The sequence below is a fragment of the Leguminivora glycinivorella genome, chromosome 13 (genome assembly GCF_023078275.1).
Source record: "Leguminivora glycinivorella isolate SPB_JAAS2020 chromosome 13, LegGlyc_1.1, whole genome shotgun sequence".
Taxonomy (NCBI): domain Eukaryota; kingdom Metazoa; phylum Arthropoda; class Insecta; order Lepidoptera; family Tortricidae; genus Leguminivora; species Leguminivora glycinivorella.
In genome coordinates, this window is record NC_062983.1 from 13,981,759 (window position 1) to 14,007,720 (window position 25,962).

Here is a 25,962-nt window from a genome sequence, read left to right on the forward strand (position 1 = left end):
ATTAAATATGGATGATGATGCCAGTCCCGATTTGCAGGTGAGTGGTGTTTACTAGGTTATCAATCAATCAGTGCCCCCGACAGCCGAGAAGTATTTAATTATATTGTATTTTGCAGAAGTGTTTATCTGATGGACCGCTAGATGCGGATGATGGTCCCATGGACACTGATGAGGGCCCTTTGATTAACGAAAATTCAAATGGCCTATCCCATTTGTTGACTGAGGGGAGTTCAACAGTGTAGACGCGGTAGGGGTAGACGAGTCGTCCACGTCCAACCCGGGCTTTCTGAATGCCGTCGAGTTTTCTGCAGGGAGCGTTGGAGACTATTTGGTAAACAATACTGATGGCTTCAACACTGAATTGAATTCGTTCGATGTCGGCGACAATGCCGTGACTTTTGCGGGAGACTCTTTGAACCATGTGTTATCGGATGGGGACTCGCATCTGAGCGACGGGTACAAGGCTGTCTCAGACACGGATGGTGATTTATTAGGTACAACAGCAAAAATGGACATGGATAATGAAATAAGTGAAATATCAAATGATATTGCTGAAGACACATTAGATAAGACTGATGAAGACAATGCAATTCATGAGATAGAGTCGTCAAATGATGCTGCCATCACACTAGATGCAGATGAAGGAGCTGCTAATGTCGAAACAATTAAAGCTGATAATGAAGCGCCTACTGAAGAAGAAGCTGTCAAGCCAATGGAAGAAGTTGAGCAGGTATAAAAATATGTTAACATGCCAAGAACCTTCCAGTATGGTTAATTTTGTATTGAAATTGAGAATTGAGAGTTATTAATGCTGAATGTGTTAAAAAATTAAAATTATACATTTCAATGTTCATACAAAGGGCTCTGTATCTTTGTTATCATACCATAATATACAGTATCTATATTTATCATGTATGTTTTGGGTTAAACACACACACAGTGTTTGTAGGCATATTCAGTTAATAAAATTACTAAGTTATTGTTGTGTTACAATATAAATTTAAAATATAAAAAATAAATACTAAGGAAACTCTCTCATTTCTAATATAAATTGGACTCAAGTAGAGTTGTTGTCACTGAAAATGTTAAATATGTTTATCATGAATTTAAACTTCACTTAATATTTTAATGTTTAGTCTCACAAAAGTATTATTTGTTATAAACTATGTGATTTATATTGATTTGTTTTGTTTGTTTCCTAGGTCACCCCATCAACAGAAGCAGAAGAGGTTGTCTCACCAAAAGATGCAGCTGAAGTTGAGGCAGAGAAACAGGAAGTGCAGGTATATTACACATTTATCTCAGAAATAATCGTCCATGTACATTGAAATCCAAACCTGTTCTAAGCTAATTTGTATTTTTTTTTTATTTGTGCTCAGGAGACTGCAGAAGAAGCACCTCAGACTGTAAAAGAGCTGGAAACTGAGGTATGACATGACTCTCATTAAATACATGAATGCCTTTAGATAAACTCAACTGTCCCATTCACTGAATACTTTACTTTGTGCATACTCTGTGTCAATTTTGAGTCTAAACATACATTTTTGTCACCAGGAAACAGAAACTGAAGAAATTTCACAGAAAAAGAACACACAGACTACAGATGTTGAAATGGCAGCTGAGAAAAGTCCAGAGGTACTTATCTAAACTTTTTATATAGCTGCAGACTGGCAGGTGGTACAATCAAAATGTATAGATATACATAGAATTGTATGGACCTGACAGTCACTTGGCATGGTGCATCCATCCAGTCCATGACCAAAATAATTACAATCCAACATACTCTCATCATCCTCCTTGCGTTATCCCGGCATTTGCCACGGCTCATGGGAGCCTGGGGTCCGCTTTGACAACTAATCCCAAGATTTGGCGTAGGCACTAGTTTTTACGAAAGCGACTGCCATCTGACCTTCCAACCCGAAGGGTAAACTAGACCTTATTGGAATTAGTCCCTTTTCCTTCACCGAAAAGCGACTGGCAAATATCAAATGACATTTCGCACATAAATTCCAAAAAACTCATTGGTGCGAGCCGGTGTTCGAACCCACGACCTCCGAAACGAAAGTTGCACCTACTTACTGCTAGGCTACCAGCCTTCTACAATCCAACATACTCTATTTTTTATTATTGAAATTCTTCATCATTCCTGACAACATTGTGATGTTCACAGGTTAGCAGAGGTGCAGAAGAGACTGAAGTGGTGTCGGAAGACGAACTCCCCGCTGTTCAGAAGCCGAGTGTGAAGGATGCCGAAAATGTCTCCGATGATGAACTTCCTGGACCCAAGCCTGCTGAACTTCCTGCTGATACTGAGGTGCCCTTTAGGAAATATTTTTCAACAGGCAACCTATTGGTTCTAACACTACCTCATCTCATCGGCATAAGGCGACTAAGGGAAAACTAATGGCGGCCGATATGCACTTGAGCAAGGCTGGCCCGTATCTGATCTCACGAGATTTGTGCACGGCGCCACCTAATGATGTGCCGACGGAAAGTTTCCAAAATTCTGAAATTTTCCCATGGGAAAACTTCGGAAATTTCCATACTTTGTATGAATGATCCTTTCCATTTCATAAATTTAAATTCCCTTTAATTTTCGCGAATATTTCGTGAATTTTTCATGAAATATAATTTTTTTTTTGGAAAGTTTCCGCAACTTGCACATCACTAGCGCCACCACAACAAACCTATTGGCTAAACACTAAACAGAAACAGAAGTAAAGACTGTATCGTTAAGTATGAAGACAACTTTGAGTAGCCGTATTTATTTGCTATTATTTTTTTTTTCTTATAACAAGACATGGGCTTAATAAGGCACATAATAAGGTACACATTTTGTCCTAGAAACTCGACGTAAAGCATATGGTTTAGACAGTATTGACTTAATCCTCCCGAGTACCAATTACGATTCCGGACAAATGCTACTAGAAAATTCACAAAGTGCGTAAAAGACGATACGATTGTGATAAAAAATTGTACGGTGCGAACCTCAACGACACATGATCCACAAAGCAGAATATCTGGACATAGTCTAGCCACTGTTATTTTAAAAATATAAAGTTCAGGATCTATGTATGGCGGTCATTTAGAGAATGTGGCATGGTGCTTACTCTAACTCCGACTTTGATGTCGAATTTGACTATCATACACTGTTTATATCGATCTGGTTTAGGCACTGTTCAAACACCACGAATATCAATTAGACTTTGGCCTATGGCTAATTTTTTTATCTGTTTCTCTTATCCTGCTCTCATCAAAAAATTACGGCAATCCGGAACGTTGCTCAAAAATGCGTTTTTTTAAATTATATAAATTCACCGCATTCATTCTGCAAGTACCCAATTGAAAAACCACGAAGAGGACTCTTAAAGAATATATTTTAGCAGCATATTAACCTTTGTTTGTTGAAATCGTACAAAGAGTCATTGAAATATTCTCAAATTAAGCCAGATAGGGGTTGTCCGAAATTTATTTGCTAGACCTTAATGAAAGTACCATAAAGTCCCTAAAATAAAAAAAATATCAGACCTTCTTATATTAAATAGTGCTTACCAATACCTTCAGATCATACTCTCGGAACATAATAATACAAAATTATGCACATGTCAACATTTAGACGAGGTTTGTTTTGTCCTTATACTTAACGATACAGTCCTTAGGACAGTAAAGTAGTAAGTCAGTTATTTGCCACTGCTACCTGATATTGTCCTTTAGAGCCTGAGGCCTTGTTAAGCCTAAAGTTATTAATGAAACTGTGTATGATGTTTAGGAATTGTGCTCAATGCTAGGATATGTTCACAAATATAGAGATTCTGATTCTGTTAAATGTGCAATATTAATACCATAATAAGTGCTAGCTATTAGTGGCTACTAAAACATTCCATTTCCTAATTATCATTAATATTCTAATGGTTTTATTCATCAATGTGCTAGTGGTCTCAATTAGCTATTTAGGTATGACATTTTGACCGTTATATACTTAATTGAGAGTAAATGATAATGAATATTTTTGAGTAACTTGTATGATCGAAGAAATTCTGACAGCCCTAAGGATTCAAAGAATTTATTTGCATAGAACACAGTTAGGTATAAGGTGTTACAAAATAAATAAATCCATACATTAAGGCACTGGTCCCACCGCGAGCTAGTAAGCTATGAGCTATCGGCTATAAAAACGAACAAAAGATACTTAATCACTCCCGTGTAAATAAAAGAGACATGGCGATGTTTATAGTTACTCGCCCACCGGTAAGCTATCAAAATCGCCGTGTCTCTTTTATTTGCACGGGAGTGCTTATCTTTTGTTCGTTTTTATAGCCGATGTCGTCGATGTTCATAGACATATCGTCGAAAGCCTATGTCCCTGATGTGGCATAATAGGTTACCAACATACTCATCAAAGTCATCAAGAAATTACGAAGTTCATAATGATATATTTTTAGGTTGTATCGGAGGATGAGCTGCCAGAGAAGAAAGAGTCGAAGGAGTCTCGGAAGCGCAAAACGGACGACGACAAGGACGGCTACGATCCCGGCTCCCCCACCTCTGAAAGCGAGTCCTCCAGCAAGAAGCAAGCTGTTGTCAAGGTGATGAAATTAAATTAAATTCTTTATTCTTCAATTCAGAAATACGAATGAATGAATGTGCTGTTACGTGGAGTTAATGTCTGTTCTTCAAGGCCAGGGTTTCTTAAAATGTTTACAGTCACAGACAATATCCAAAATTTAAACATGAAATGAAATATTTATTTTCCAAGGAGGCATATTACAATGCGCATATGAACGTCAAATAAAGCTACGCCGGCTCTAACCCTACGAATAAACTAACAATTCATGGACCCCTGTCAAAAATATAGTAAAATTATAAAATATAGCAAAAATATAGTAAAGTTAAAGCAGGAAAGAAATATGACACGATTGACACTAATATTAATCTTATTTCATATTTATTTATTCCAATCAATCGGCACTGACAGATTAACCTTACGTGCTAATTGGCATTATATATTACTGTGTCTAACATGCATTAATGATTATTAATAAGTTACAAATGATACATCAATAATTAATTAACAATATCAAATTTAAATACAATTAAATATTAAAACAATGTCATAATGTACAATTAGAATTAAATAATAATTTAATAAATAAAAGGTTATGTATAATATTAATTCTTTAATAAATTTCCTAAAGGATGGAGCTGGTGGTAACAATTTTCTCAATGTAACGACATGATGCGGCTAGGAACTTGGTCTCGGTCGTTACAAAAAATCTTCTGCATAATTAATAATCATCAAGTAAAATTTCATCTATGCATGGTGATTGGTGACCTATTGCTTTTTCTACATGCGTAATTATGTATCTAATAATAGTAACAACTAATTTAAATCCTTTTTTGCTAAATAGAATGGCGAAAGTAAGCCGGTGCCCTCCGAGAAGCGGCCGTCAGTGGACGAGAAGCCCAAAAAGAAAGCTCTCCCGGAGCTCGACAAGTATTGGAAGGTCGTCAACGATGACCCCACTGACTTCACTGGCTGGACTTATCTGCTGCAATATGTTGATCAAGAGGTAAGAGAAAATAGGTTTAGAGCAATATATGGTTTATTTTCCGATTTTTCTAGGTTTAAATACAACACCGTGAACCATGAAATAAGCCTGGTTGCGGACCAAACAAACTGTCTGCTAAATGGCTATGCAAAACCAATTATGCCACAGGTTGAACTAACTATTTAGAACAACAACTATAACGAAATATATTGGATCTGCCTTGAAGCCGACGGATGAAACTCATTTAATATACTAGCTTTTGCCCGCGGCAGCTCGCGTTAGAAAGAGACAAAAATTAGCCTATGTCACTCTCTATCCTTTCAACTAACTCCACTTAAAAAATCACGTCAATTCGTATCTCCGTTTTGCCGTGAAAGACGGACAAACACATTTTCCCATTTATAATATTAGTATGGATTTGTGTTTAAAAATATGATGACAAACATTTGCTAATCTTATTCCGCCTTATGAGGTGAATAAGAACTGAAACTCATGTTGATTGGCAAGGGCCAACTGACTACTACAATCTACCTCAAGCAATAAATAATGGTATAGTGGAGTGACTAAACAGGCTCCTTGTCCACAGAGCGAAGTGGAGGCCGCGAGAGAGGCCTACGACGCGTTCCTCTCGCACTACCCCTACTGCTACGGCTACTGGCGAAAGTACGCCGACTACGAGAAACGCAAAGGAAGTAAAAAGAAGTGCCTTGAGGTGAGTACCTGCGCCCCCAACCGCGCTACCATTGTATACGCGTGAGTTGGTAAGGCTTCCATCAAATAAATACGCCTGAGTTTCATTTCTGTCTTAACACTATGGATTTATATTATTAGTCATAACTGGTATTTTGCAATTACTTTTTTTTCCCAACAGCGCTTCGAGGCCCACGTTCGTAACGCAAAGCCGTCCGTACGCACCGGAGTCTGTTACATAGTGTATCGTTTGTGGTGTTATGATATTCTAGTTCTAGTGCTTTTATTTATATTCTGTACACGCATGTATTGTAAAATACCGTTTCATGTATTATATTTAAGTACGTGATAATTGATGGTGGATATAATTAAGGTTCTAATGACTAATCCATGGTATCATGGAGCGGACAGGTCGCGTATAATGCCAATAGGCAGTAGGACGGAAGAGGCGGCAGCACGGCGGGCGGCGCGGCGAGTCACAGGTCTAAGCAAGGCAACTTTTATACTCGTAGCGCGCGAGGCCGCGTGAGCCGCCCCAGTGCCCTCACGCGCCCTCCCGCGTCTACTCTAAATTATATGATCTCACACATACAATGATACAATGCTATATGATATTCCCTTGCTTCGTTGTGCCGTGTGCTGCGCGGCACTCGCTGCTCGTGGAACGCTCGCATCAATGCTGTCACGTTTCAGGTGTTGGAAAGGGGGCTGAAAGCCATCCCACTGTCGGTTGATCTTTGGATACACTACCTCAATCACATTAAAGCCACTAGAACCGAAGATCATGCGTACATTAAGGCGCAGTACGAGAGAGCTATAGGTAAGAAGACACTGCTTTACTTTCACTGTTTATTACATCTTAGTTTTTAAATACCTTCATTTGGTTACCTTATTCTTTTAATATTCACACAAGTGTGTTAATAAACCGTGAACTTCGAAAAATACAAAAGTACTATTAACTCATGAAAACGAATTGATTTCACAACACGGTAATTCATTCAACACGCTTTAAACGCGTTAAAATAAACAATATAACGTAAACGGTAAAAGAGCATGTATCTAATGTTAGAAAAAATAAAGAGAGCTTCACTTTTTACAAAATATTTCGGTAAGAAATGTAGATTCATTCCTACATGATATGTAACACTATCGTGTATATTCTAGACAGTAGTTAACCAGTGGCCATTTTACAGAGGCGTGCGGGCTGGAGTTCCGCTCGGACCGTCTGTGGGAGTCGTACATCAAGTGGGAGGCCGAGAACGGCTCCGCGCTCAACGTGACCAACATCTACGACCGCCTGCTGGCCACACCCACCCTCGGATACACTTCGCACTTCGACAAGTCAGTATACGCTCTTAGATTAGATGACTGGACTCAAGCGCGGATCCAGCCTCGTGCACGGGGGGGGTCACGTGGTAAAGGCCCGGGGCCCCCGGGGGGTCACGTGGTCTGTTTGTATGGCCAACTTAGCCAGCAACCCCCCCCCCCCCCTGGATCCGCGCATGACTGGACACTAGCCTTGAACGGCCTTGAAGATACTGAAGTAACTTACTTGAGAAAAATCTTGCATGATCTGCATACGTAAATATTTACATGTATGACATGTATGTGTGATTATATGTATTTTTATTATGAGACAAAGTCAGTGTTTCGATACAGATATTTTTCGCATCTGTTATGTTACTTCCACACTTCTCAGCATAATGCTACATAAGTCTACTCCAGTTCTTAGTATCTGCTTTACATAGGCTGTTTAATTATATGCTTTAATTCTTCAATATTTATTGTACTTATGTATTATTGGCTTGTAGTTAGCTTACATAGTGTAAATTTTTTTGCTTACATTTTCAGGTTTACGTCGATATTTATTGGTTTTATATTTTCTAATGAATTTAAATGAATAATTCAATTAATTTGTTTATTGTGAATAAAATTGTCAAAAATGTGTTTGAAGGGGTTGTTATTTTATCTAAAAAATCAACACCTGTGGTTGTATCATGGACGTATTTTTGTCACTTGTCATATCATGCATCACTTTCACATTTACATAATACATAGTTGTTGGAACATGACAGACATAGTGAAAAATGATAGACAGCAGTCCATCTTAGCCCTGCATCTTAGTCCATTTGAGATTATTTTCTTCAACTTTGTGTTATTTAATTACCTTCTATGCTGAACATAAGCCACTGTTGAGAAGAGGTGTCGCTATTTATTATAAGCTAAAACGGAACTATCTTCATGGTTAAATTACTGAACCGATTTATACAAAATTTGGTAAACTACTGTTGGCTTATCATCATCATTTTATGAAGAAGAAATCGTAGGCAAGAAATGTGATTTGTCTCAGGGCGCATACATAGTGCCTACAATCCGCTAGACTAGATCATAAATTGTTCTTGACGGGCATCTGAAGCAGCAAACAAACGTATTCTATGTATCTATCTGTCAAAAACTTACACACGAACTTGAGATCAACTGATTTTACGTTCGGTTGCCGACAGATGCACGATCCTTATCCTGGTTGCTGTTCTCAAGATGCAATTGTGTCATAGCATAGCATATAGCATAGTGTATGGCATATTAAGCATTTTAAAATTGACATTCTGTTCCAGTTTCCAAGAGCACGTGATGTCTGAACCGGTGACGGGCGTGATATCGCGTTCGGAGCTGGTGCGCCTGCGCGGCGACGTGCGCGACGCCGTGCGCGAGGCGGGAGGCGCCGCGCCGCAGCTCGACCTGCCGCCCGGCGAGGACGAGCCGCAGGACCACATCGTGAGTGTTGCTGTACTCCTCACTCTACCGGCCTCTGTGAGTGCTGTCTCACTCGGCACTGGTGAGTCTATGCGACGCCGCAGCTCGACCTGCCGCCCGGCGAGGACGAGCCGCAGGACCACATCGTGAGTGTTGCTGTACTCCTCACTCTACCGGCCTCTGTGAGTGCTGTCTCACTCGGCACTGGTGAGTCTATGCGACGCCGCAGCTCGACCTGCCGCCCGGCGAGGACGAGCCGCAGGACCACATCGTGAGTGTTGCTGTACTCCTCACTCTACCGGCCTCTGTGAGTGCTGTCTCACTCGGCACTGGTGAGTCTATGCGACGCCGCAGCTCGACCTGCCGCCCGGCGAGGACGAGCCGCAGGACCACATCGTGAGTGTTGCTGTACTCCTCACTCTACCGGCCTCTGTGAGTGCTGTCTCACTCGGCACTGGTGAGTCTATGCGACGCCGCAGCTCGACCTGCCGCCCGGCGAGGACGAGCCGCAGGACCACATCGTGAGTGTTGCTGTACTCCTCACTCTACCGGCCTCTGTGAGTGCTGTCTCACTCGGCACTGGTGAGTCTATGCGACGCCGCAGCTCGACCTGCCGCCCGGCGAGGACGAGCCGCAGGACCACATCGTGAGTGTTGCTGTACTCCTCACTCTACCGGCCTCTGTGAGTGCTGTCTCACTCGGCACTGGTGAGTCTATGCGACGCCGCAGCTCGACCTGCCGCCCGGCGAGGACGAGCCGCAGGACCACATCGTGAGTGTTGCTGTACTCCTCACTCTACCGGCCTCTGTGAGTGCTGTCTCACTCGGCACTGGTGAGTCTATGCGACGCCGCAGCTCGACCTGCCGCCCGGCGAGGACGAGCCGCAGGACCACATCGTGAGTGTTGCTGTACTCCTCACTCTACCGGCCTCTGTGAGTGCTGTCTCACTCGGCACTGGTGAGTCTATGCGACGCCGCAGCTCGACCTGCCGCCCGGCGAGGACGAGCCGCAGGACCACATCGTGAGTGTTGCTGTACTCCTCACTCTACCGGCCTCTGTGAGTGCTGTCTCACTCGGCACTGGTGAGTCTATGCGACGCCGCAGCTCGACCTGCCGCCCGGCGAGGACGAGCCGCAGGACCACATCGTGAGTGTTGCTGTACTCCTCACACTACCGGCCTCTGTGAGTGCTGTCTCACTCGGCACTGGTGAGTCTATGCGACGCCGCAGCTCGACCTGCCGCCCGGCGAGGACGAGCCGCAGGACCACATCGTGAGTGTTGCTGTACTCCTCACTCTACCGGCCTCTGTGAGTGCTGTCTCACTCGGCACTGGTGAGTCTATGCGACGCCGCAGCTCGACCTGCCGCCCGGCGAGGACGAGCCGCAGGACCACATCGTGAGTGTTGCTGTACTCCTCACTCTACCGGCCTCTGTGAGTGCTGTCTCACTCTGCACTGGTGAGTCTATGCGACGCCGTGCGCTAGGCGGGCCTCGAGGATGAGCCGTGAGTGTTGTGCTCTAGTCAAGCTCATCAATTTTGACACAAGAACCCAGCCCGCGGTCCAAATCCGACTCACCAGTGTTCCAATCCGGCCCGCGGAGACGCCTACGGTTGAACCCGCGGGATCGTCCTTGAATAGTAAATATAGCCCTGGAGCGGAATAGTTGCAGACCATTACAGTATAAAAAGCGGCAAATTAAAACCCTAAAAATGAATCTGTAAGATTCATTTCCCATTGAAAATTTCAATTCAGTGTCGTTTTCTACTGACTGGTTGAGTGAGTTTCAGTATAGTTTACAAAAACTTGGTCGCAGCGTCGCTAGTCATGTAGAGCAGAAGTCCGGCGACGTCGCTATTCATTCAATGTCGTAACCAAGTGTATCCCTGACTTTACTCAAGCGACAATTTATAAAAGTGGCCTCTATGTACGGCGATTTTTAAATATTTAACCTGAAGCTTAATCAATGTTTTTTTTTTTAAATCTAGGCTTCAGACGAGGAGGCTCAAGCGATCAAGGAGCGTATAATCGCGGCGCGCCGCAAAGTGCACAAGACCACGGGCGAGCAAGTCGCCGCTCGGTGGACCTTCGAGGAGGGCGTGAGTATTGCCTTATTATACATGTCGGGATTTATAAACTACTTCTAAAACTTTTACAGCCAAGAACCCGCCAGTTGAGTTCTGTTTGTATTGAAAATATGGCTCCCAGAGATCAATTGTTAAATGAGTCAAAGTCTACTCAAAGAGCCCAACTTGCTCAACTTACTTTGAGAAGGAGATTTGCATTTATCTTTTTACGAATGAATGGCCCTTGAAAACTAGACATGCCCTATTTATAATCAAATAAAAATCAGTCATAAAATCTTGGTTTCTGTATATGCAAGGGAATTGTTAAATTCTTACATTTATGAAGGCTAACAAAGATGATCAATTTTTTTAATAAAAAATAATTCTGAGGCATGATTACATAAATAAAGGGATTTAAGTTTGTCCGGTGTCTTATTTATGCAATATTTCAGATCAAGCGGCCCTACTTCCACGTAAAACCCCTGGAGCGTTGCCAGCTGAAGAACTGGAAGGCGTACCTAGAGTGGGAGAAGCAGCACGGCTCGTTGAAGCGTGCGTTAGTGTTACATGAACGTTGCCTCATCGCCTGTGCACTCTACGACGAATTCTGGATGCGGGTACGTTTTTAGCACACCATACTTCACTTACTGAACACTGCTGAAGCGTCAATTTAAGTATTGGAAGGTGTATCTAGAATGAGAGAAGCAGCACGGCTCGTTGAAGCGAGCGTTAGTGTTACATGAGCGTTGCCTCATCGCCTGTGCGCTCTATGATGAATTCTGGATGCGGGTATGAAACGATCTCTTAGATAAAGATTATAATCTGTATGAAGACATTTGCTAGAGCCTGCTCCATAAACGTCCGAATATAATATACAGACAACAAAAACCGAAAAACAGCACAACCTCCTTTCTTCTTGGACCATTTATGTTTTTTTTTCATTGTCGTTGATTAATGATAAAAACATTTACACATGTCTAACTGTTGTACAAAAATCACATTTCTAACGTGTACAGTCTAACCAACATATTTTTATATAAAAATATGAATGACCAATGTTTAACCGACCGACATGTTTTGATGACCGGTCTGGCTCAGTCGGTAGTGACCCTGTCTGCTAAGCCGCGGTCCTGGGTTCGAATCCGGGTAAGGGCATTTATTTGTGTGATGAGCACAGATATTTGTTCCTGAGTCATGGATGTTTTCTATGTATATACGTATGTATTTATCTATTTAAGTATGTATATCGTCGCTTAGCACCCATAGTACAAGCTTAGCTTAGTTTGGGGCTAAGTCGATCTGTGTAAGGTGTTCCCAATATTTCTTTATTTATTTAACCGTAAAATATTCCATTTCTAGCTGATAAAATTCCTAGAAGAGCGCATAGAAACGAACCCGGAACTAGTGGCCGTGGAGCGCGAGGTCCTCGAGCGCGCATGCACCGTGCACCACCTCGACAAGCCGGAGCTGCACCTGCACTGGGCGCACTTCGAGGAGGCGCACGGCAACGCCGCCCGCGCCGCCGAGATACTCGACCGCATCGAGAAGACCTGCCCCGCGCTCGTGCAGATACAGTACAGGTAGCTACAGCCTAGTGCCGTCTCACATCACCAGAGCTGGCTACACTGCGACACAGTATAAGGATAAATCAGTAGTTAATCTCCGGCAGCGGCGACGCGGTCGTTACTACTGCGCAAGGTCACGCAGGGTTGTACCTGTGCTACTGTCCTACTCGTAGTAACTGTGTATGGCGCTATGCTAGTACCAACGCTCTTTCTACCTTTTTAACCGACTTCAAAAAAGGAGGAGGTTCTCCATTCGACTGAATGTTTTTTTTTTTTTTTGTATGTATGTATGTTACTCGATATCTTCGAGAATCGTGGACCGATTTTCAAAATTTTTTTTTTGATCGAACGGGTATAACCCCGAGATGGTCCCATTGGCACCAAGTCGGGGTCTGATGATGGGATCTTGGAGAAATCGAGGGAACTCTTCAAATGTTATAGGCACATGTAATGTTCTTAGTGTATTTTTCAAAGGTACACCAGTATTTACGCCTGATGGTAATAATTTTATGTGGCTGAGCTGATGATGGAAGGTCAACTCCTCAACGGTTAGGAGTTAAAGGATAATTCTTTCACTACTGTACATATATTCGGACTGATACATATAATATCACTAGGAACCACTAAAAATCAACAAATAAATTAACTTTTTAACAAAAAATAAAACCGCCTTCAAAAAAAGCGTGTTACAAAACACGGAGAAACTAAAAAGCCAAAAATAATAAACCTTCGAATTCAGATTTCTTATCGGATTGCAATAATCTAAACATCCAAATTATAAACAAATCAATTATTTTTGGAGTCGGGGCCAGCCTGCGTATGGTTGGGTGGGGCAAACAGGAAATAGCAAGGCGACGAACAGGTCTGGAACCGACTACAAAAATAATTGATTTGTTTATAATTTGGATGTTTAGATTATTGCAATCCGATAAGAAATCTGAATTCGAAGGTTTATTATTTTTGGCTTTTTAGTTTCTCCGTGTTTTTTATCTAATAAAGATTCAAGTACGTGTTTCTTTCTTAAATACTGACGAAATCGTATTTACATAAAATGTTTGAATAGATGTTTGCACAATATTTAAGTAGGTACCAAACTTTCGAGCTAGATAGATCGCAGCATCTACCTAAATGTCGTTACAGATAAATCCTTATTGATTTTAATGTGTCATTCTAGCTTTAAATCTCACTTTTACGCCATTTACGTAAGCAATAATGTACCTAACACTGCAAAAATATAACAACCACTTACTTTTCTGGGTGTCTAGGAATTCTAAAGAACATTCTGACATTTCCGCATTTTGAGAACTGTTCTCCATACACCCATAAGCACTACAGTAACGAAAATATGTCTTCGGTGCTGACGTCATTTTCTCCCGAACTCAACACGTCAACACAGCGCGCGAACGCGGCCCCGACTGTCCAGCCCAATACTTACCAGTTTCGCATGTATTCGGTGCATATGGAGAGTAGTTTTCGACACACCGCGCGGAGTGAAGTTTGTTAGAAGAGTAATTACTGCTTTATACTGTGACTGCGAGGACGCCGAGATACTCGACCGCATCGAGAAGACCTGCCCCGCGCTCGTGCAGATACAGTACAGGTAGCTACAGCCTAGTGCCGTCTCACATCACCAGAGCTGGCTACACTGCGAGGACGCCGAGATACTCGACCGCATCGAGAAGACCTGCCCCGCGCTCGTGCAGATACAGTACAGGTAGCTACAGCCTAGTGCCGTCTCACATCACCAGAGCTGGCTACACTGCGAGGACGCCGAGATACTCGACCGCATCGAGAAGACCTGCCCCGCGCTCGTGCAGATACAGTACAGGTAGCTATAGCCTAGTGCCGTCTCACATCACCAGAGCTGGCTACACTGCGAGGACGCCGAGATACTCGACCGCATCGAGAAGACCTGCCCCGCGCTCGTGCAGATACAGTACAGGTAGCTATAGCCTAGTGCCGTCTCACATCACCAGAGCTGGCTACACTGCGAGGACGCCGAGATACTCGACCGCATCGAGAAGACCTGCCCCGCGCTCGTGCAGATACAGTACAGGTAGCTACAGCCTAGTGCCGTCTCACATTACCAGAGCTGGCTACACTGCGAGGACGCCGAGATACTCGACCGCATCGAGAAGACCTGCCCCGCGCTCGTGCAGATACAGTACAGGTAGCTATAGCCTAGTGCCGTCTCACATCACCAGAGCTGGCTACACTGCGAGGACGCCGAGATACTCGACCGCATCGAGAAGACCTGCCCCGCGCTCGTGCAGATACAGTACAGGTAGCTATAGCCTAGTGCCGTCTCACATCACCAGAGCTGGCTACACTGCGAGGACGCCGAGATACTCGACCGCATCGAGAAGACCTGCCCCGCGCTCGTGCAGATACAGTACAGGTAGCTATAGCCTAGTGCCGTCTCACATCACCAGAGCTGGCTACACTGCGAGGACGCGAGGCCTCCGAGATACTCGACCGCATCGAGAAGACCTGCCCCGCGCTCGTGCAGATACAGTACAGGTAGCTATAGCCTAGTGCCGTCTCACATCACCAGAGCTGGCTACACTGCGAGGACGCCGAGATACTCGACCGCATCGAGAAGACCTGCCCCGCGCTCGTGCAGATACAGTACAGGTAGCTACAGCCTAGTGCCGTCTCACATCACCAGAGCTGGCTACACTGCGAGGACGCCGAGATACTCGACCGCATCGAGAAGACCTGCCCCGCGCTCGTGCAGATACAGTACAGGTAGCTATAGCCTAGTGCCGTCTCACATCACCAGAGCTGGCTACACTGCGAGGACGCCGAGATACTCGACCGCATCGAGAAGACCTGCCCCGCGCTCGTGCAGATACAGTACAGGTAGCTACAGCCTAGTGCCGTCTCACATCACCAGAGCTGGCTACACTGCGAGGACGCCGAGATACTCGACCGCATCGGGAAGACCTGCCCCGCGCTCGTGCAGATACAGTACAGGTAGCTATAGCCTAGTGCCGTCTCACATCACCAGAGCTGGCTACACTGCGAGGACGCCGAGATACTCGACCGCATCGAGAAGACCTGCCCCGCGCTCGTGCAGATACAGTACAGGTAGTGCTGCCTCACACACATCCAGCTGGCTGCACTCTAACTCTTTATACTCTATCATCTTCCATCATCATCACATCAGCCCTTTTATCGCCCACTGCTGAGCATAGGCCTCTCTTCTAGTACGCCAATTGTCCCGGTCCTGAGCTAGTCTCATCCAGTTGTGACCCGCAATTTTCCGGATGTCGTCCACCCAACGAGCTAACGGATGCCAAGCGCTTCTGACATCTGTGAGCGGCCACCATTCTGTTAACATTTTAGTCCATCTGCCATTATTCTGCCTAGCAACATGTCCCAACTCCATTTAAGTTTGGAAAGGGTTAAGTAAACGCCTTAAGTTCATAGAAGTTTGTCGTTAAAATTACTTGCAGCGGCAGGCCTAACACAATCGCTTGCAATACCAATTTAGCTGTTCTTGCGTTTATGACGAATTTAAATGTAATATAATGTAATATGTTTTCAGACGTGTGAACCTGGAACGTCGCCGTGGGGATTACGACAAGTGCGCGCAGTTATATGAAACTTACATAAGTGCTGCCAAAAATAAGGTGAGTTTTTGCCTTTTACCTGTTTTATTGAAATTAACAAGTATATTATTCGTATTTTGTATTTATCTTAGCACCGTATTTTTTATAAATACTATTTTAGCATATGAGTAAGTATTGATGTTGACCACTTTTTTTTTCTCAATTTTAGAGGCGTTATCTATTTTTTAAAGTCATACATTTACTGTTGTCTCGTCTTAAACATTGTGCCGTTTTACTTGTACATATTTTTATTTAACAACATTTCATACCCCATCAGGCTATCGCGTCAGCGCTATCCATCAAATACGCCCGCTTCCTTCAACACGTGCGGCAGCAGCCAGCCGCCGCTCGCAAGGCGCTGGACGAGGCCGTGGCGCGCGACCCGCTCAACCAGCGCCTGCACATGCAGCGCCTCGACCTCGCGCTGCACACGTCCGGCACGCCCTACGAGCAGCTCGAGGGTATGTAGAACCTGTCACACTATACGACACTCTCCAGCGACACGCGCAGATTCTGTAGCACGACACACCCAGCCAGCCACAGCTCGCAAGGCGCTGGACGAGGCCGTGGCGCGCGACCCGCTCAACCAGCGCCTGCACATGCAGCGCCTCGACCTCGCGCTGCACACGTCCGGCACGCCCTACGAGCAGCTCGAGGGTATGTAGAACCTGTCACACTATACGACACTCTCCAGCGACACGCGCAGATTCTGTAGCACGACACACCCAGCCAGCCACAGCTCGCAAGGCGCTGGACGAGGCCGTGGCGCGCGACCCGCTCAACCAGCGCCTGCACATGCAGCGCCTCGACCTCGCGCTGCACACGTCCGGCACGCCCTACGAGCAGCTCGAGGGTATGTAGAACCTGTCACACTATACGACACTCTCCAGCGACACGCGCAGATTCTGTAGCACGACACACCCAGCCAGCCACAGCTCGCAAGGCGCTGGACGAGGCCGTGGCGCGCGACCCGCTCAACCAGCGCCTGCACATGCAGCGCCTCGACCTCGCGCTGCACACGTCCGGCACGCCCTACGAGCAGCTCGAGGGTATGTAGAACCTGTCACACTATACGACACTCTCCAGCGACACGCGCAGATTCTGTAGCACGACACACCCAGCCAGCCACAGCTCGCAAGGCGCTGGACGAGGCCGTGGCGCGCGACCCGCTCAACCAGCGCCTGCACATGCAGCGCCTCGACCTCGCGCTGCACACGTCCGGCACGCCCTACGAGCAGCTCGAGGGTATGTAGAACCTGTCACACTATACGACACTCTCCAGCGACACGCGCAGATTCTGTAGCACGACACACCCAGCCAGCCACAGCTCGCAAGGCGCTGGACGAGGCCGTGGCGCGCGACCCGCTCAACCAGCGCCTGCACATGCAGCGCCTCGACCTCGCGCTGCACACGTCCGGCACGCCCTACGAGCAGCTCGAGGGTATGTAGAACCTGTCACACTATACGACACTCTCCAGCGACACGCGCAGATTCTGTAGCACGACACACCCAGCCAGCCACAGCTCGCAAGGCGCTGGACGAGGCCGTGGCGCGCGACCCGCTCAACCAGCGCCTGCACATGCAGCGCCTCGACCTCGCGCTGCACACGTCCGGCACGCCCTACGAGCAGCTCGAGGGTATGTAGAACCTGTCACACTATACGACACTCTCCAGCGACACGCGCAGATTCTGTAGCACGACACACCCAGCCAGCCACAGCTCGCAAGGCGCTGGACGAGGCCGTGGCGCGCGACCCGCTCAACCAGCGCCTGCACATGCAGCGCCTCGACCTCGCGCTGCACACGTCCGGCACGCCCTACGAGCAGCTCGAGGGTATGTAGAACCTGTCACACTATACGACACTCTCCAGCGACACGCGCAGATTCTGTAGCACGACACACCCAGCCAGCCACAGCTCGCAAGGCGCTGGACGAGGCCGTGGCGCGCGACCCGCTCAACCAGCGCCTGCACATGCAGCGCCTCGACCTCGCGCTGCACACGTCCGGCACGCCCTACGAGCAGCTCGAGGGTATGTAGAACCTGTCACACTATACGACACTCTCCAGCGACACGCGCAGATTCTGTAGCACGACACACCCAGCCAGCCACAGCTCGCAAGGCGCTGGACGAGGCCGTGGCGCGCGACCCGCTCAACCAGCGCCTGCACATGCAGCGCCTCGACCTCGCGCTGCACACGTCCGGCACGCCCTACGAGCAGCTCGAGGGTATGTAGAACCTGTCACACTATACGACACTCTCCAGCGACACGCGCAGATTCTGTAGCACGACACACCCAGCCAGCCACAGCTCGCAAGGCGCTGGACGAGGCCGTGGCGCGCGACCCGCTCAACCAGCGCCTGCACATGCAGCGCCTCGACCTCGCGCTGCACACGTCCGGCACGCCCTACGAGCAGCTCGAGGGTATGTAGAACCTGTCACACTATACGACACTCTCCAGCGACACGCGCAGATTCTGTAGCACGACACACCCAGCCAGCCACAGCTCGCAAGGCGCTGGACGAGGCCGTGGCGCGCGACCCGCTCAACCAGCGCCTGCACATGCAGCGCCTCGACCTCGCGCTGCACACGTCCGGCACGCCCTACGAGCAGCTCGAGGGTATGTAGAACCTGTCACACTATACGACACTCTCCAGCGACACGCGCAGATTCTGTAGCACGACACACCCAGCCAGCCACAGCTCGCAAGGCGCTGGACGAGGCCGTGGCGCGCGACCCGCTCAACCAGCGCCTGCACATGCAGCGCCTCGACCTCGCGCTGCACACGTCCGGCACGCCCTACGAGCAGCTCGAGGGTATGTAGAACCTGTCACACTATACGACACTCTCCAGCGACACGCGCAGATTCTGTAGCACGACACACCCAGCCAGCCACAGCTCGCAAGGCGCTGGACGAGGCCGTGGCGCGCGACCCGCTCAACCAGCGCCTGCACATGCAGCGCCTCGACCTCGCGCTGCACACGTCCGGCACGCCCTACGAGCAGCTCGAGGGTATGTAGAACCTGTCACACTATACGACACTCTCCAGCGACACGCGCAGATTCTGTAGCACGACACACCCAGCCAGCCACAGCTCGCAAGGCGCTGGACGAGGCCGTGGCGCGCGACCCGCTCAACCAGCGCCTGCACATGCAGCGCCTCGACCTCGCGCTGCACACGTCCGGCACGCCCTACGAGCAGCTCGAGGGTATGTAGAACCTGTCACACTATACGACACTCTCCAGCGACACGCGCAGATTCTGTAGCACGACACACCCAGCCAGCCACAGCTCGCAAGGCGCTGGACGAGGCCGTGGCGCGCGACCCGCTCAACCAGCGCCTGCACATGCAGCGCCTCGACCTCGCGCTGCACACGTCCGGCACGCCCTACGAGCAGCTCGAGGGTATGTAGAACCTGTCACACTATACGACACTCTCCAGCGACACGCGCAGATTCTGTAGCACGACACACCCAGCCAGCCACAGCTCGCAAGGCGCTGGACGAGGCCGTGGCGCGCGACCCGCTCAACCAGCGCCTGCACATGCAGCGCCTCGACCTCGCGCTGCACACGTCCGGCACGCCCTACGAGCAGCTCGAGGGTATGTAGAACCTGTCACACTATACGACACTCTCCAGCGACACGCGCAGATTCTGTAGCACGACACACCCAGCCAGCCACAGCTCGCAAGGCGCTGGACGAGGCCGTGGCGCGCGACCCGCTCAACCAGCGCCTGCACATGCAGCGCCTCGACCTCGCGCTGCACACGTCCGGCACGCCCTACGAGCAGCTCGAGGGTATGTAGAACCTGTCACACTATACGACACTCTCCAGCGACACGCGCAGATTCTGTAGCACGACACACCCAGCCAGCCACAGCTCGCAAGGCGCTGGACGAGGCCGTGGCGCGCGACCCGCTCAACCAGCGCCTGCACATGCAGCGCCTCGACCTCGCGCTGCACACGTCCGGCACGCCCTACGAGCAGCTCGAGGGTATGTAGAACCTGTCACACTATACGACACTCTCCAGCGACACGCGCAGATTCTGTAGCACGACACACCCAGCCAGCCACAGCTCGCAAGGCGCTGGACGAGGCCGTGGCGCGCGACCCGCTCAACCAGCGCCTGCACATGCAGCGCCTCGACCTCGCGCTGCACACGTCCGGCACGCCCTACGAGCAGCTCGAGGGTATGTAGAACCTGTCACACTATACGACACTCTCCAGCGACACGCGCAGATTCTGTAGCACGACACACCCAGCCAGCCACAGCTCGCAAGGCGCTGGACGAGGCCGTGGCGCGCGACCCGCTCAACCAGCGCCTGCACATGCAGCGCCTCGACCTCGCGCTGCACACGTCCGGCACGCCCTACGAGCAGCTCGAGGGTATGTAGAACCTGTCACACTATACGACACTCTCCAGCGACACGCGCAGATTCTGTAGCACGACACACCCAGCCAGCCACAGCTCGCAAGGCGCTGGACGAGGCCGTGGCGCGCGACCCGCTCAACCAGCGCCTGCACATGCAGCGCCTCGACCTCGCGCTGCACACGTCCGGCACGCCCTACGAGCAGCTCGAGGGTATGTAGAACCTGTCACACTATACGACACTCTCCAGCGACACGCGCAGATTCTGTAGCACGACACACCCAGCCAGCCACAGCTCGCAAGGCGCTGGACGAGGCCGTGGCGCGCGACCCGCTCAACCAGCGCCTGCACATGCAGCGCCTCGACCTCGCGCTGCACACGTCCGGCACGCCCTACGAGCAGCTCGAGGGTATGTAGAACCTGTCACACTATACGACACTCTCCAGCGACACGCGCAGATTCTGTAGCACGACACACCCAGCCAGCCACAGCTCGCAAGGCGCTGGACGAGGCCGTGGCGCGCGACCCGCTCAACCAGCGCCTGCACATGCAGCGCCTCGACCTCGCGCTGCACACGTCCGGCACGCCCTACGAGCAGCTCGAGGGTATGTAGAACCTGTCACACTATACGACACTCTCCAGCGACACGCGCAGATTCTGTAGCACGACACACCCAGCCAGCCACAGCTCGCAAGGCGCTGGACGAGGCCGTGGCGCGCGACCCGCTCAACCAGCGCCTGCACATGCAGCGCCTCGACCTCGCGCTGCACACGTCCGGCACGCCCTACGAGCAGCTCGAGGGTATGTAGAACCTGTCACACTATACGACACTCTCCAGCGACACGCGCAGATTCTGTAGCACGACACACCCAGCCAGCCACAGCTCGCAAGGCGCTGGACGAGGCCGTGGCGCGCGACCCGCTCAACCAGCGCCTGCACATGCAGCGCCTCGACCTCGCGCTGCACACGTCCGGCACGCCCTACGAGCAGCTCGAGGGTATGTAGAACCTGTCACACTATACGACACTCTCCAGCGACACGCGCAGATTCTGTAGCACGACACACCCAGCCAGCCACAGCTCGCAAGGCGCTGGACGAGGCCGTGGCGCGCGACCCGCTCAACCAGCGCCTGCACATGCAGCGCCTCGACCTCGCGCTGCACACGTCCGGCACGCCCTACGAGCAGCTCGAGGGTATGTAGAACCTGTCACACTATACGACACTCTCCAGCGACACGCGCAGATTCTGTAGCACGACACACCCAGCCAGCCACAGCTCGCAAGGCGCTGGACGAGGCCGTGGCGCGCGACCCGCTCAACCAGCGCCTGCACATGCAGCGCCTCGACCTCGCGCTGCACACGTCCGGCACGCCCTACGAGCAGCTCGAGGGTATGTAGAACCTGTCACACTATACGACACTCTCCAGCGACACGCGCAGATTCTGTAGCACGACACACCCAGCCAGCCACAGCTCGCAAGGCGCTGGACGAGGCCGTGGCGCGCGACCCGCTCAACCAGCGCCTGCACATGCAGCGCCTCGACCTCGCGCTGCACACGTCCGGCACGCCCTACGAGCAGCTCGAGGGTATGTAGAACCTGTCACACTATACGACACTCTCCAGCGACACGCGCAGATTCTGTAGCACGACACACCCAGCCAGCCACAGCTCGCAAGGCGCTGGACGAGGCCGTGGCGCGCGACCCGCTCAACCAGCGCCTGCACATGCAGCGCCTCGACCTCGCGCTGCACACGTCCGGCACGCCCTACGAGCAGCTCGAGGGTATGTAGAACCTGTCACACTATACGACACTCTCCAGCGACACGCGCAGATTCTGTAGCACGACACACCCAGCCAGCCACAGCTCGCAAGGCGCTGGACGAGGCCGTGGCGCGCGACCCGCTCAACCAGCGCCTGCACATGCAGCGCCTCGACCTCGCGCTGCACACGTCCGGCACGCCCTACGAGCAGCTCGAGGGTATGTAGAACCTGTCACACTATACGACACTCTCCAGCGACACGCGCAGATTCTGTAGCACGACACACCCAGCCAGCCACAGCTCGCAAGGCGCTGGACGAGGCCGTGGCGCGCGACCCGCTCAACCAGCGCCTGCACATGCAGCGCCTCGACCTCGCGCTGCACACGTCCGGCACGCCCTACGAGCAGCTCGAGGGTATGTAGAACCTGTCACACTATACGACACTCTCCAGCGACACGCGCAGATTCTGTAGCACGACACACCCAGCCAGCCACAGCTCGCAAGGCGCTGGACGAGGCCGTGGCGCGCGACCCGCTCAACCAGCGCCTGCACATGCAGCGCCTCGACCTCGCGCTGCACACGTCCGGCACGCCCTACGAGCAGCTCGAGGGTATGTAGAACCTGTCACACTATACGACACTCTCCAGCGACACGCGCAGATTCTGTAGCACGACACACCCAGCCAGCCACAGCTCGCAAGGCGCTGGACGAGGCCGTGGCGCGCGACCCGCTCAACCAGCGCCTGCACATGCAGCGCCTCGACCTCGCGCTGCACACGTCCGGCACGCCCTACGAGCAGCTCGAGGGTATGTATCTAGCTAGGGGTCTGTTACGGCCCAGCCGCGACATTGGTCTAAGCGCGACAGCGGTAAGCGGCAGCCATATGTGCGAATGAAAAGTCCTATCGTTGTGTCTCGCTCCAATGTATGGCCGCCGCTCAACGCTGTCGCGCTTAGCCCAATGTCGTAGCTGAGCCGTTAGACTATACAGCACTTTCCAGCAAGTAGGCGTCGCTATTTCGCGGCATACACCTAATGCATCGGATCTCCCGGAGTTGTCAGGGGAGCTAGGGTTTTCAGAAGGGGTACGGCTAGAGGACTTCAGTAGAAGACGAAAATAACTCCCTAATCTATTTCTTACATTAATCACTTGATTATTTTTGATGGAGGTTATCTGATGCCACGGTATTTCCCCGTGCTCGTTGTATCTCGAGGTATTTTTTCCTCACGATGTATCGCTATTTTCAGAGCTGGTATCCTCGTACGAGAAGCAAGAAGGCGCGGAGCTCGAGACGAGCGCGGCGCTGGCGTGGCGGCGGCGCGAGCTGGCGGAGGAGCTGGGCTCGGCGGGCGCGGCGCGCGCGGCGGCGCAGCACGCGCGCACGCTGGCCAAGCATCTGCGCAAGCGCGCGCGCAAGGACAAGCACGACGCGCCGCCACCGCCCAAGTCAGTATCCGACCCGGGTAAATATAGTCTGACACGACTTGAAAAAGGCTTATTTAAAAATTGAATTGCAATTTTCTAGTGACGAAGTTGACCTGTCAGGCTGACTGATTATTTTATACGTTTGATGCCTAATTTTGAAAAACCTTTACAGCCGCTTTTATGTTTGTAGCGAGCGTGTGGTTCGAAACACCCATCGTTAGTGCCTTTTACTCTCCATCGGTGAGCATATTATATGGTTAATCCCCTTTGAAGCAAAAATGTTTACAATTAATTAATTCCGCAGTCCCCGGTGGTGACTGTTTTAACTGTCACATAACCCTAAATTGTTTGCACTCGACAAGATAATTATATAGTTACCCTATTCCAGCGCCAGCACCGACACGAAGAAAAAGGAAGCGACCTCTAGTGCGACGACGACGGCGGCCAGCTCCGCCTACTACCAAACCCCGCCGCCACCACGCAGTCGTACGAGCAGTCCTACCAGCCGCCCTACCAGCCGCCCTGGGGCTACCAGCAACCCGGCCCCTACCACCACCCGCCGCACCCGCACCCCTGGCCTCAGTACCCCAACTACTACTAGCGCCGGGAAAAGGACGCGCACTCGGCCCCGGCGCCGGCGTAACTAACTACAGATATTCATATTTGCAAGCGAAACGATCGTTTAACACATTCAGTACTAGACCAAATTGGCGCACTACGTACCGGCCGTAATTTATAACCGCCCGCTTGAATGGCGAGACGCCGGCTTTCCGGCATCTGAGCAAACTTAACGAGTGCTAAAGTGTTAAACGGGCCTCCTATGCTGAAGAGTCACGGATATTGATTGTAACAGGGAAATACTGCGTGAGAAAAACCGCGCTACCGATTCATACTGGTTTGACAACAGAAATAGATGGCACTGTATTGCGCAGTACATTCTGTAGTCGCATAATGTTCTGTCTGAGCCTCACAGCGCCATTGTGAAACTATCAAATTCAAAGCTCAAAATTGCTTTAGACTTATTATAAATTACTATCAATATCCCAGCTTCGGTACTAAGATAAGACGCAGAATTTTAAAATACAGGACAAACCATTATTGGCACATTTACTCTAAACCAGATATGGTATGTCATGGTGCGTGCTACAAGTTTGTCCCCATTATAAATGACTTAAAATATCGGCGTAGTTTTCAAATCTATACTTACAGCGAAATAAACAGATTACAAAATTAGTTACGCTAGGTAGTGTATGGATTGGAAGGGGAGTAGGTTAAGACTGGACTTACACTTAAGTGTTTTTACGCGCACCACTGTTTTACAACTGACAACAGTGTGATTGTAACAACATATAACGCATTGTTGTACATTTCAATAAAAAATATTTACAAACTATACATTGTGTGTTATTTAATTTTTCTTGTATAAATTGTGTGTAATAACCTCTTAGCAAACTTTAAAGTGCTACAAATTAGAAATGAATCCCGTTTAACCCTTAAATGCATGAATTTTTCTTTTAACGAGATATTAATATATGTGATAGACAACGGTTTTCTGACTCTGGGAAAAATAAGTTAGAAGTTAAATAGGTCAAAACTTATTTACATAAATATATAATTATTGGTAAGTTTTATTTGTAAAGTTTTACTACTATTAGAAAGGTACACTATTTGTGAAACCCCCATGACAAAAAGTTTAAACATAAATTTATTACTAACTCCGAATAAATCTGCCTAAATCACATACTAAAAATCGCCATCATCCTGTTTTTTCACACTTTTCTGCCATTTCATTTTTATCCTTAAATAATAAATCATAATATTCTTTAATTTATTTAATTATTTATTAAATAATAATTAAGCTATAAATGTGATTTTGGAAGCTACGTATTGAGCCACAGGCCATCAAATATATGATGCATAATACATCACCATGCATTTAAGGGTTAAGGGCTACAAAATTGAAATGAATCCTTGAATTCAAATTATTGAAAAGTAAAGAGAACCTATATTCGACACAGACTATCCTTGTGCTACGCCCATACATTCCATAGTTCCATACAAGTCTCGGTGGCGGACTGAACAAGAAAGAAAATCAATAGGGAACCGATTTATTACAGTTAAAGTAAGTTAAAATATCTAAATCAAATCTGTTGATTTGGTAGAAAATTGTACTAACA

The 25,962-nt window shown here is 49.0% G+C and overlaps 1 protein-coding gene across 1 annotated transcript; it reads left to right on the forward strand.

The window, feature by feature from the left end:
• The first annotated feature begins 133 nt into the window (after positions 1–133).
• Positions 134–24,533, forward strand: LOC125232447 (pre-mRNA-processing factor 39). The gene is given in 20 exon segments (XM_048138103.1): positions 134–219; positions 222–730; positions 1,203–1,283; positions 1,380–1,427; positions 1,555–1,635; positions 2,171–2,314; positions 4,443–4,586; positions 5,409–5,570; positions 6,136–6,261; positions 6,933–7,059; positions 7,433–7,580; positions 8,855–9,014; positions 10,981–11,091; positions 11,511–11,675; positions 12,418–12,638; positions 16,174–16,258; positions 16,515–16,698; positions 23,608–23,806; positions 24,174–24,247; positions 24,250–24,533. Coding segments are annotated over 20 exon segments (2,967 nt in total). The 5' UTR covers positions 134–158; the 3' UTR covers positions 24,387–24,533.
• Positions 24,534–25,962: the final 1,429 nt, after the last annotated feature.